The sequence below is a fragment of the Coregonus lavaretus genome (assembly GCF_964263955.1).
Source record: "Coregonus lavaretus genome assembly, chromosome: 17".
In the NCBI taxonomy this organism is placed as follows: domain Eukaryota; kingdom Metazoa; phylum Chordata; class Actinopteri; order Salmoniformes; family Salmonidae; genus Coregonus; species Coregonus lavaretus.
The window spans coordinates 3,196,476-3,209,877 of record NC_140004.1 but is presented as its reverse complement, the minus strand read 5'-3'; the positions used below and the strand labels follow the sequence as shown (position 1 = coordinate 3,209,877).

Sequence of the window (13,402 nt, the reverse complement as noted above, 5' to 3'; positions counted from 1 at the left end):
GTGTTCCTTACCTGACCAGGGTCTGGTTGTGCAGGTCCCAGACGGCGATGTTCCCGTCGCTGCAGCAGGAGAAGCACACCTTGGAGTCAGGGGAGATGGCCAGGGCATAGCAGGCCGGGGCCGAGGAGGTCAGCTCCGCCTTGATGCGTGGAGTGGGCGTGGCCAGGTCCCAGATTGACAGCGTGCTGGCCTCGCCCCCCACGATGAGCGTCCGCCCGTCGGGGAGCAGCCGGCATGAGCGGATATAGTTGTCTCGGTTCTGACAAGCAAGCGCACAAAGTTATTTTTTGTCTCTAATACACAAACTATGCACACAAAGTGGTATGTAGGTGTATATTTAAAGCATGTGCCCTGCCCACAAACACACACATCCTGTGATGTAGGTTGCAGGACAATGCTACTGAATACATGCTTTAACTGTGTGATGTTGGATAACAGTGTGTATATTAGGCCTAGCACTCACCAGGCAGTCCAGTTGGGACACGGGACTCTTGTTGCCAGGGTGACTGATGTCCCAGACCTTGACGCAGCCCTTGCCGCCCGTGTAGACATGGCGCGTGGGGTTGCTGATGGTGACAGCACAGACCACCTCGCCGTGGTTCAGCGTGTTGATCTGGCGTGCGTGGCGCGGGATGCCAGGGCCCACCAGGGCGTCCGGAGGGAACGGTACCGGCTGCATCTGTCCATCGGCGCTAACATGGAAGGAGTAGGCTCTGAGAGGAGGAGGCCGAGTAAGAGGAGGAAAGGTGGAATTGAGGCATGGAACACATTTGGGGATATTTGTTTCAAGTCTTGCTACTACGGAGAACAGTGCTGAAAGACGCTCCCCTACAGTTTACATACAGAACACACGCAACTCACGGTTTGCCTCCAGGGATGCCTGATAAGCTTAGGGGCATTCCAGGGACTCTCATGTGAGGATGAGGGTCAAAGCCGGCCTGAGGGAGAACACACACACCGAGGGATGAGGAGAGCCACGGGCACGCGCACGCACACACACACGAGAAATGTGGTCAGTAGACACCGCAATGGATCCTACATAAACATACCGACATTTAGCTGTTTAGACACGCAATGAGCGCACATTATGGACTCAGAGATACACTGAACAAACACACACACACACACACACCCACCATAGGGGAGCGTCCGTAGGCAGCCACAGCGGCGGCGGCTGCAGCGCTCATCTGAGGGGACATGTTGTGGAGGCCGGCGTAGGCTGCGCCGGCACCCGCCAGCTCCCCGTTCATGGCGGCATGGGGCAGCATGCCGAACGGCCCGGGGTACGGCCCTGACACCGCCAGCGGAGTCCGCAGACCAGCGGCTAGGGAGTAGACAAGAGCTGTTTTCAGATGGGTTTAATGTATCTGCAGCGTAGTCAGTCTGCAGCATATTCATAATCATGACGCAAAACGCATCATCAAGGCAAGTTTGTACTCTTTACTGAAAGTGCTCTATCTTGAAAACTTGACTGCTGACATGCAAAACATTTTGGTATTTTATTAACTGTGGACTAATGAACAAAATATTAAAATATGGTTTGAGTGTAGTATTCCTTTAACTAAACTAAACAAATGCATATTAGTAGGTAGCCTGTACTATAGGCTGTTAGGAAGGATTGGAAATGGCACTGAGGTCAATTAAAAGGGGGTGAAGTTTCTCTTACTAGGTGGGTGAGGTAGTTCCATGGAAGGGGGCTTGGATAGGCTGGGGCGGAGAGTGGGTGTGGCGCTGGGTCCGGGGGTGGAGTCTCCTCGGGGAGTGGGAGTGCTCGACTTCGGTCGAGGCGTACCCGGCTTGTCACGCTGCCATGGAAACAGAGGCATTTGTTACCCAGATATCACACCATTAAAAGAGAGAGAAATGAAGGGATGGAGTGAGAAAGAAGGTGAGAGGTAAGATATTCCACCACTCTTTAGAGGGAAATGGGAAGGCCCATTAAAAAGTGTGTGTTTCTGTGATCCAGCGTTAAAGACTTGTTTAGACAGCGAAGAGGGTTAGTGTATGGAGATCTTTGGCCACACTCACCATTCCCATCTCTTTGGACTTGAGGGAGGAGGAGCTTGCAGAGGAGGCTGTGGAGGCGGGGCTACAGGAGGGGTCCTTCTTCAGGAGGCGTGTCTTGTCCAGCCCGTTCTCCCTGGGGGAGGGCAGGGGCGTACCATGAGGGGAGGCAGGATCCTGGAGGCGGGGGGGGGGGGGAAGGTTCATACACACACACACTGACTCATACTCAGCGCCCCACTTCCCTTGATGTGAAATAATAGTATACGTTCCAAATGGCACTCTATTTCTTATATAGCGCACTACTTTTGACCAGGGCCCATTTGGCATCCATAGAGTTGCTTTGAGCTATCTAGCGAGGCCTGATTCAGAAGGGTTGGGTTAAATCTGGAAAACACAGATTGAATGCATTCAGTTGTGCAACTGACTAGGTATCCTCCTTTTCCTTTCCCTAACAGACCGGCATGTATACGTCAGAGAGTCACAGGAAGGCCAAAAAGACCATCAAGGACATCAACCATTTTATTTTATTTGACACAGACAGACACACACACGTAGGTACCTCATTGGAGACGTCCACCACCAGGTTGTCATCACTCTTCTCTCCATCACTATCCTGTGGGGACAAAAGGTGTGTCAATGTCATTCACCGTTCACACACACACACAAACAAACAGATATCACCCTCACTTCTGCTGCTTACATAATGACTAGAGTCCTTGTCCTCTACTTTCCTCTTCTTGGTGTCATTGGGGAATTCAGGTCCGTTGCGCCGCTTGTCTGAGTTCCTCAAACTGTCAGCAACCAGCATGGTATTACTCTGCCAAAGACAGGAGGAGCAGATGAGAAGAAGAAGCAGAAATAGCAGAAGATATGTGCTACAGGCCAGGGGAAGGTGGGGCTGTCGTTCAGTCTTCAGTCAAAGCCCTTGTGTCATGCAGTCCACACAGCTACCCCAGTTGGGTGGTGGTGGTGTTACACATACATATTCATTTCGGGCACATTGGAGCAACACAACCACATTCACACACAGCGAGAAGGCCCTGATTAGTGTGAGTTGTTCTGCCACTATCAGTCCTCCCTCTCCTGGCCCTGTCCAGCTTTTACGGCTGCAGCTAAAGGGCAGTGTGTGCTTGTGTGTGTGATTCACTTCCACCATCCCCTCCCCCAGCTCCCCTGACTAACGGATCCCATTGTGTGTGGATTAGCCCATCATGTTGGAGTCCATTTAGGCCTCAGTCTGTCAATGAAAATGTGCCTCCAGAAGCCGCAGAGACACACACACACAGACCCAACAGACAAGCCATGGGGGGGGGGGGGGGGAGGCCCCCCTCCTACTCCCCCTGCCTCCCCCCTCCACGCCCCCAGCCAAAGGCTCCTTCACACCCTCCCTCTCGGGGGGGAACATTATTTAAAGGCTTTGGAAAGCAGATTGCTGACCCACAAAACACAAGCAATTTCCCCGGCGTTCTCTCAGGTCATATGATGCTCCCCCCCGTTGGTGGCTGTATTAAACACAATGAGACCCTTTAAGCATGGGATCAGGAGAGTGGGAGGGGGGGGGCAATCTGCTCACTGAGGTGTTAAATACACACAACAATGTAGGGGCAGTGGAGGGAGAGAGCTCCTGTCACAGACTCTGTGTGTGTGTGTGTGTGTGTGTGTGTGTGTGTGTGTGTGCACGCGCTCTCTGGAACCCTGCTAAAGCCCTCATTTGGATGGAGAAAGAGAGCCAAACAGATCAGAGATCCAGGCCAATCCAGTAACAGCAGGCCAGCCCAACACCCCAGCCCAATCAAATCAATTGTTATTTGTCAAATGCGCCGAATACAGCAGGTGTAGACTTTACCGTGAAATGCTTTCTTATGAGCCCTTTCCCAACAATAAACACTTAAAAAGTGTTTGTTCAACACTTTAAAAACATATAAACACTTAAAAAACAAATTTGATCAAATTAAGATGAGGAAATAGTAACAAAAAAATAATGGAGGCAATATAAATGTACAAGGAGTACCGGTCCTGAGTCAATGTGCAGAGGTACGAGGCAGTTGAGGTAATTGAGGTAATATGTAAATGTGGGTAGGGCTAAAAATGACTAGGCAATCAGGACAGACAATAAACAGAGTAGAAGCAGCATATGTGAAGTATGTGAAAGTGTGTCTACGTGAGTGGGGTCAATATGCATGCGTGTGTGTTTTGTGTGTGTGAGCATATATAGTGTGTGAGTATGTGTATGTGGTGGAGTGTCAGTGTAGTGTGTGTGTGCGCATTGAGCCAGTGCAAAAAAAGGGGGCATCAATGCAAATAGTCCGGGTAGCCATTTTATTAACTTTTTTGCAGTCTAATGGGGTAGAAGCTGTTCAGGAGCCTTTTGGTCCCCGACTTGGTGCTCTGGTACCGCTTGCCATCCGGTAGCAGTCTATGACTTGGGTGGCTGCAGTCTGACCATTTTTAGGCCCTTCCTCTGACACCGCCTGGTATAGAGGTCCTGTATGGCAGGGTGCTTGGCCCCAATGACGTACTGGACCATATGCATTACCCACTGTAGCGCCTTGCAGTTGGATGCCATGCAGTTGCCATACCAAGCGGTGATGCAGCCAGTCAAGATGCTCTCGATGATGCAGCTGTAGAACTTTGAGGGCCCATGCCAAATCTTTTCAGCCACCTGAGGGGAAGAGGCATTGTTGTGCCCTCTTCACAACTGTGTTGGTTTGTTTGGTCCTTAATGATGTGGACACCGAGGAACTTGAAGTTCTCGACCCACTCCAAAACAGCCCTGTCCATGTGAATGGGGGCGTGCTCGTCCCTCCGCTTCCTGTAGTCCATGATCAGCTTCTTCATCTTGCTGACGTTGACGGAGAGGTTGCTGTCCTGGCACCACACTGCTAGGTCTCTGACCTCCTCCTTGTAGGCTGTGTCAACGTCGATCAGGACTACCACAGTTGTGTCGTCGGCAAACTTAATGATGGTGTTGGAGTCATGCGCAGCCATGCAGTCGTGGGTGAACAGGAGGGGACTAAGCAAGCACCCTAGGGACCCCATGTTGAGGGTCATTAGGGCGGATGTGTTGTTGCCTGCCCTCACTACCTCGTAGCGACCCGTCAGGAAGTCCAGGATCCAGTTGCAGAGGGAGGTGTTTAATCCCAGGATCCTTATCTTAGTGATGAGCTTGGAGGGCACTATGGTGTTGAACGCTGAGCTGTAGTCAATGAACAGCATTGTCATGTAGGTGTTCCTTTTGTCCAGGTGGGAAAGGTCATTGTGGAGTGCAATAGAGATTGCGTACACTGTGGATCTGTTGGGACAATATGCAAATTGGAGTTGGTCCAGGGTGTCTGGGATGATGTGAGCCATGACCAGCCTTTCATGGCTGCAGATGTGAGTGCTACAGTGCAATAGTCATTTAGATAGGTTACCTTGCCGTTCTTGGGCACAGGGACTATAGTGGTCTGCTTGAAACATGTAGGTATTACAGAATGGGTCAAGGAGAGGTTGTAAATGTCAGTGAAGACACTTGACAGCTGGTCAGCACATACTCCGAGTACGTGTCCTGGTAATCCGTCTGGCCCTTGTGAATGTTAACGGTTTAAAACGTCTTATTCACATTGGCTACGGAGAGCGCGATCACAGTCGTCCAGAACAGCTGGTGCTCCAATGCATGGTTCAGTGTTGCTTGCCTCGAAGCAAGCATAGAAGGCATTTAGCTCACTTGGTAGGCTCGTGCCACTGGGCAGCTCACGGTTGGGTTTCCCATTGTAATCCGTGATAGTCTGCAAGCCCTGCCATATCCGACGTGCGTCAGAGCCGGTGTAGTAGGATTCGATCTTGGTCCTGTATTGACACTTTGCCTGTTTGATGGTTCATCGGAGAGTGCCCGGATTAGTGTCCCACTCCTAGAAAGCGGCAGCTCTAGCCTTTAGCTCATTGCGGATGTTGCCTGTAATCCATGGCTTCTGGTTGGGATATGGACAGTGCCTTCAGAAAGTATTCACACCCCTTGAATTTTTCCACATTTTGTTGTTACACCCTGAATTTACACTGAATAAAAATATAAAACGCAACATGTCAAGTGTTGGTCCCATGTTTCATGAGCTGAAATAAAAGATCCCAGAAATTTTCCATACAGACATAAAGCTAATTTCTCCACATTTTTGTGCAAACATTTGTTCACATCCATGTTAGTGATCATTTCTCTTTTGCCAAGACAATCCATCCACCTGACAGTTGTGGCATATCAAGAAGCATATCTGCGTGCTCGTCGTCCTCAACAGGGTCTTGACCGGACTGCAGTTCGGCGTCGTAACCGACCTCTGTGGGCAAAGGCTCCCCTTCGATGGCCACTGGCACGCTGGAGAAGTGTGCACTTCACGGATTAATCCTGGTTTTAACTGTACCGGTCAGATGACGAGATCTTGAGGCCCATTGTTGTGCCATTCATGCACCGCCATCACCAATGTCGCAAGGATCTGTACACAATTCATGGAAGCTGCAAATGTCCCAGTTCTTCCATGACTTGCATACTCACCACACGTCACCCGTTGAGAATGCTTGGGATGCTCTGGATTGACGTGAATGACAGTGTGTTCCAGTTCCCACCAATATCCAGCAACTTCACACTGCCATTGAAGGGGAGTTTGACAACATTCCACAGACCACAATCAACAGCCCGATCAACTATGCGAAGGTATCAGTGACCAACAGATACATATCTGTATTCCCAGTCATGTGAAATCCATAGATTAGGGCCTAATTTATTTATTTCAATTTACTGATTTCTTTGTATGAACTGTAACTCTGTCAAATCTTTAAAATTGTTGGTGTTAAAATTTTTGTTCAGTTTTAAATGGATTAAATTGAGATTTTGTGTCACTGGCCTACACACAATACACCCTAATGTCAAAGTGGAATGATGTTTTTAGACATTTTTACAAATTAATTAAAAGTCTAAATGTTGAGTCAATAAGTATTCAACCCCTCTGTTATGGCATGCCTAAATATGTTTAGGAGTAAAGATTTGCTTAACAAGTCACATAATAAGTTGCATGGACTCACTCTGTGTGCAATAGTAACAGATTTTTGAATGACCAACTCATCTCTGTACCCCACATACAATTATCTCTAAGGCCCCTCAGTCGAGCAGTGAATTTCAAAACACACATTCAACCACAAAGACCAGGGAGGTTTTCCAATGCCTCGCAAAGGGCACCTATTGGTAGACAACATTTGAAAAAAATATATATTTTTTTTCTGAGCATGGTGAAGTTATTAATTACACTTTGGATTGTGTATCAATACACCCAGTCACTACAAAGATTCAGGCATCCTTCCTAACTCAGTTGCCAGAGAGGAAGGAAACCGTTCAGGCATTTCAACATGAGGCCAACGGTGACTATAAAACAGTTATAGATTTTAATGGCTCTGATAGGAGAAAACTGAGGATGGATCAACAACACTGTACTTACTCCACAATACTAACCTAAATGACAGAGTGAAAAGAAGGATGCCTGTACAGCATAAACAAATTCAGAAACATGCATCCTGTTTGCAATAAGGCACTAAAGTAAAACTGCAAAAAAGGTGGCAAAGAAATGAACTTCATGTCTGGAATACAAAGCGTTATGGTTTGGGGCAAATCCAACAACACGGCACTGAGTACCACTTCATATTTTCAAGCATGGCGGTGGCTGCATCATGTTATGGGTATGCTTGTCATCGGCAAGGACCAGGGAGTTTTTTTGGATAAAAAAAATTAATGGAATAGAGCTAAGCACAGGCAGAATCCTTGAGTAAAACCTTGTTCAGTCAGCTTTCCAACAGACACTGGGAGACAAATTCACCTTTCAGCAGGACAATAACCTAAAACACAACACCAAATATACACTGGAGTTGCTTACCAAGACGACATTGAATGTTCCTGAGTGTCTTAGATACAGTTTTGGATTAAATCTGCTTGAAAATCTATGGCAAATCTTTAAAATGTCAGTCTAGCAATGATCAACAACCAACTTGACAGCACTTGAAGAATTTAAAAAAGAATAATGTGCAAATATTGTAAAATCCAGGTGTGCAAAGCTCTTACAGACTTACCCAGAAAGACTCAAAAGCTGTAATCGCTGCCAAATGTGATTCTAACTTGTATTGACACAGGGTGTGAATACTTACGTAAATCTGATATTTCTGTATTTAATTTTCAATACATTTGCTAAAAATTCTAAAGACATGTTTTCACTTAGTCATTATGGATTACTGTGTGTAGATGGGTGAGAAAACATATCAAATGTAAACCATTTTGAATTCAGGCTGCAACAACTAAATGTGGAATAATTCAAGGGGTGTGAATACTTTCTGAAGGCACTGTATGAACGGTCACTGTGGGGACGTCGTCATCGATGATGTGGTAAACTCAATGCCATCGGATGAATCCTGGAACATATTCCAGTCTGTGCTAGCAAAACAGTCCTGTAGCTTAGCATCCGCTTCATAAGGCCACTTCCATATTGAGAGCATCACTGGTACTTCCAGTTTGAGTTTTTGCTTGTAAGCAGGAATCATGCGGATAGAGTTATGGTCAGATTTGGCAAATGGAGGGCGAAGGAGAGCTTTGAATGCGTCTCTGTGTGTGGAGTAAAGGTGATCTAGAGTTGTTCACCTCTAGTTGCACAGGTGACATGTTGGTAGAAATTAGGTAAAATGGATTTCATTTTACCTGCATTAAAATCACCGGCCACTAGGAGCGCCGCCTCTGGTTGAGCATTTTCTTGTTTGCTTATGGCCCTATACAGCCCGTTGAGTGCTGTCTTAGTGACAGTATCGGTTTGTGGTGGTAAATAAACAGCTACGAAAAATATAGATGAAAACTCTTGGTAAATAGTAGGGCTGGGCGATATGGACAAAATATGATATCACGATAATTGTCACATTTGACGGTATTTGATGTTTTGGAATAATAAATGTTCTAAATATGATTTCTGAGTAGTTCTTAACCCTAGGGTGGCAACACAAATACGTGATTTCAATGGGGCTTTCTCCATTTATACTGTTCAAGCCAACTCCAAACAAAAAATATTTCCAGCATTTTCATAAATTTCTGCATTTCCACGCAGCAAGATATGGGCAAAAAAATTCTAGGCCTAGTTAATTGGTGAACTGTTGGAATCATGGAAATATAATGGTTATTATAATTCTACAGTTGGAATATAGTGGGCAGCACCTAGAACATAATAAAAATAATATAATTGGTCATTTAGCAGACGCTCTTATCCAGAGCGACTTACAGGAGCAATTAGGGTTAAGTGCCTTGCTTAAGGGCACATCGACAGATTTTTCACCTAGTGGGCTCGGGGATTAGAACCAGCGACCTTTCGGTTACTGGCACAACGCTCTTAACCACTAAGCTACCTGCCGCCCTAGAACACATTGTTGTTTGACATGACAACGAATCATTCATAAGCTAGTGAGGAATTATTGACAGGGTAGGAACCAAAGTGTTGGTCAGTGTTTCCAGGTGACACTAATTAGATGTTACAATATATGTTTTCCTACTTAATGTAGCAAGCTAGCCAACATATTCATGCTTCACCTATTCCTCTCTGAAAAGATACCGTTGCACAAACCTGCTTATCTAGACCTACATCAGCACTGGTACCAGGCAGTATTAGCTAAGTAGCTCGAACCGGTCTGTGCATTAATACCGCCGAGCCCTAGTAGATGGCATTATCTACTCTATGCGAAGGAGATGTGTCACGCTGACTGGTTCTGATCCACGACCCTATCTTTATTTTTAAGGTATCTGTGACCAGCAGACGCATATCTGTATTCCCAGTCACGTGACATCCATAGATTAGGGCCTAATGAATCTATTTCAATTGACTGATTTCCTTATATGAACTGTAACTCAGTAAAATATTTGAAATTGCATTTATATTTTTGTTCCACACACGTCATTCAGAAAGTATTCAGACCCCTTCCCCTTATCCACATCCAACTTTTCCACATCTTCACATTTTCCGGATTGACTGACCTTCATGTCTTAAAGTAATGATGGACTGTCATTTCTCTTTGCTTATTTGAGCTGTTCTTGACATAATATGGACTTGGTCATTTACCAAATAGGGCTATGTTCTCTATACCAACCCTACCTTGTCACAACACAACTGATTAGCTGAAATGCATTAAGGAAAGAAATTCCACAAATTAATTAACAGGTTTGCCTTGTTAAAAGTTGAAATGCATTCCAGGTGACTACCTCATGAATCTGGTTGAGAGAATGGCAAGAGTTTGCAAAGCTGTCATCAAGGCAAAAGGGAGGCTTTTTGAAGAATCTCAAATATATTTTGATTTGTTTAACTCTTTTTTAGTTATTAAACTCAGCAAATAATAATAGTGAAGATATCAAAACCATGAAATAACATATGGAATCATGTAAACTCAGCAAAAAAATAAACTTCCCTTTTTCAGGACCCTGTCTTTCAAAGATAATTCGTAAAAATCCAAATAACTTCACAGATCTTCATTGTAAAGGGTTTAAACACTGTTTCCCATGCTTGTTCAATAAACCATAAACAATTAATTAACATGCACCTGTGGAGCTTACAGACGGTAGGCAATTAAGGTCACAGTTATGAAAACTTAGGACACTAAAGAGGCCGTTCTACTGACTCTGAAAAACACCAAAAGAAAGATGCCCAGGGTCCCTGCTCATCTGCGTGAACGTGCCTTAGGCATGCTGCAAGGAGGCATGAGGACTGCAGATGTGGCCAGGGCAATAAACTGCAAATGTCCGTACTGTGAAACGCCTAAGACAGCGCTGCAGGGAGACAGGACGGACAGCTGATCGTCCTCGCAGTGGCAGACCACGTGTAACAACACCTGCACAGGATCGGTACATCCGAACATCACACCTGCGGGACAGGTACAGGATGGCAACAACAACTGCCCGAGTTACACCAGGAATGCACAATCCCTCCATCAGGCAATCTCAACACTGTGTGTTACAGGGAAGACATCCTCCTCCCTCATGTGGTACCCTTCCTGCAGGCTCATCCTGACATGACCCTCCAGCATGACAATGCCACCAGCCATAGTGCTCGTTCTGTGCGTGATTTCCTGCAAGACAGGAATGTCAGTGTTCTGCTATTGCCAGCGAAGAGCCCGGATCTCAATTCCATTCAGTACGTCTGGGACCTGCTGGATCGGAGGGTGAGGGCTAGGGCCATTCTTCCCAGAAATGTCTGGGAACTTGCAGGTGCCTTGGTGGAAGAGTGAGGTAACATCTCACAGCAAGAACTGGCAAACCTGGTGCAGTCCATGAGGAGGAGATGCACTTCAGTACCTAATGCAGCCGGTGGCCCCACCAGATACTGTTACTTTTGATTTTGACCCTCCCTTTGGTTCAGGGACATATTATTCCATTTCTGTTTGTCACGTCTGTGGAACTTGTTCAGTTTATGTCTCAGTTGTTGAATCTTGTTATGTTCATACAAATATTTACACGTTAAGTTTGCTGAAAATAAATGCAGTTGATAGTGAGAGGACGTTTCTTTTTATTTTATTTTAGTCATTTAGCAGACGCTCTTAGTGAGTGCATAAATTTGTTTTATTTTCATACTGGCCCCCCATGGGAATCGAACCCACAACCCTGGCATTGCAAGCGCCATGCTCTACCAACTGAGCTACACTGGACTTTTTTTTGCTGAGTTTAATAACTAAAAAAGTGTTAAACAAATCAAAATATATTTTAAGATTCTTCAAAGTAGCCACCCTTTGCCTTGATGACAGCTTTGCACACTCTTGGCATTCTCTCAACCAGCTTCACCTGGAATGCTTTTCCAACAGTCTTGAAGGAGTTCCCACATATGCTGAGCATTTGTTGGCTGCTTTTGCTTCACTCTGCGGTTCGACTCATCCCAAACCATCTCAATTTGGTTGAGATTGAGGGATTGTGGAGGCCAGGTCACCTGATGCAGCACTCCATCACTCTCCTTCTTGGTAAAATAGCCCTTACAGAGCATGGAGGTGTGTTGGGTCATTGTCCTGTTGAAAAACAAATGATAGTCCCACTAAACCCAAACTAGATGGGATGGCGTATCGCTGCAGAATGTTGTGGTATGCTGGTTAAGTGTGCCTTGAATTCTAAATAAAACCACAGACAGTGTCACCAGCAAAGCACCCCCACACCATAACACCTCCTCCTCCATGCTTTACAGTGGGAACTACACATGGGGAGATCATCCGTTCACCCACACCGCGTCTCACAAAGACACGGCGGTTGGAACCAAAAATTTCCAATTTGGACTCCAGACCAAAAGGACACATTTCCACCGGTCAAATGTCCATTGCTCATGTTTCTTTGCCCAAGCAGGTCTCCTTTTTATTGGTGTCCTTTAGGAGTGGTTTCTTTGCAGCAATTCGACCATGAAGGCCTGATTCACAGTCCCCTCTGAACAATTGATGCTGAGATGTGTCTGTGAATTGGACTCTGAAGCATTTATTTGGGCTGCAATTTCAGAGGCTGGTAACTCTAATGAACTTATCCTCTGCAGCAGAGCTAACTCTGGGTCTTCCATTCCTGTGGCGGTCCTCATGAGAGCCAGTTTCATCATAGTGCTTGATGGTTTTTGCGACTGCGCTTGAAGAAACTTTCAAAGTTCTTGAAATTTTCCGGATTGACTGACTTTCATGTCTTAAAGTAATGATGGACTGTCGTTTCTCTTTGCTTATTTGAGCTGTTCTTGCCATAATATGCTTGGTCTTTTACCAAATATGGCTATCTTCTGTATACCACCCCTACCTTGTCACAACACAACTGATAGGCTGAAATGCATTAAGAAGGGAAAAAATCCACAAATTACCTTTTAAGAAGGCACACCTGTTAATTGAAATGCATTCCAGGTGACTACCTCATGAAGCTGGTTGAGAGAATGCCAAGACTGTGCCAAGCTGTCATCAAGGCAAAGGGTGGCCATTTGAAGAATCTCAAATATAAAATATATTTTGATTTGTTTAACACTTGTTTGGTTACTACATGATTCCATATACAGTGGGGAGAACAAGTATTTGATACACTGCCGATTTTGCAGGTTTTCCTACTTACAAAACATGTAGAGGTCTATAATTTTTATCATAGGTACACTTCAACTGTGAGAGACAGAATCTAAAACAAAAATCAAGAAAATCACATTGTATGATTTTTAAGTAATTAATTTGCATTTAAGCTAGACTTAGTTTTTCCATGTCCTTGCTCAGCCGCGACAGTTCTTCTGATCACGTTGATAGGATAGTCTGGAATGGAGCTTGTCCAGTTTATTCTCAAAAGATTACAAGTTCGCCAATCGACCAGAGGGTAGAAGCGGTTTATCCACTCCCCGACGTAGTCTCGTCAGGCCTCTAACGTCACCTC

General features: G+C 45.6%; 1 protein-coding gene across 1 annotated transcript in view; it reads right to left on the bottom strand.

Annotated features, from left to right (window-relative positions):
- The window catches only part of LOC311145160 (transducin-like enhancer protein 1), a 40,953-nt gene that overhangs the window by 14,117 nt on the left and 13,434 nt on the right, over positions 1-13,402 (bottom strand). Inside the window, exons 9-16 of the mRNA XM_084181361.1 lie at positions 2,708-2,824; positions 2,567-2,620; positions 2,029-2,181; positions 1,667-1,805; positions 1,137-1,324; positions 862-938; positions 464-713; positions 12-259 (exon numbers count right to left, since the gene is read on the bottom strand). Coding sequence (XP_084037487.1) covers positions 12-259; positions 464-713; positions 862-938; positions 1,137-1,324; positions 1,667-1,805; positions 2,029-2,181; positions 2,567-2,620; positions 2,708-2,824 — 1,226 coding nt within the window. The remainder of the gene's footprint in view (positions 1-11; positions 260-463; positions 714-861; positions 939-1,136; positions 1,325-1,666; positions 1,806-2,028; positions 2,182-2,566; positions 2,621-2,707; positions 2,825-13,402) is intronic.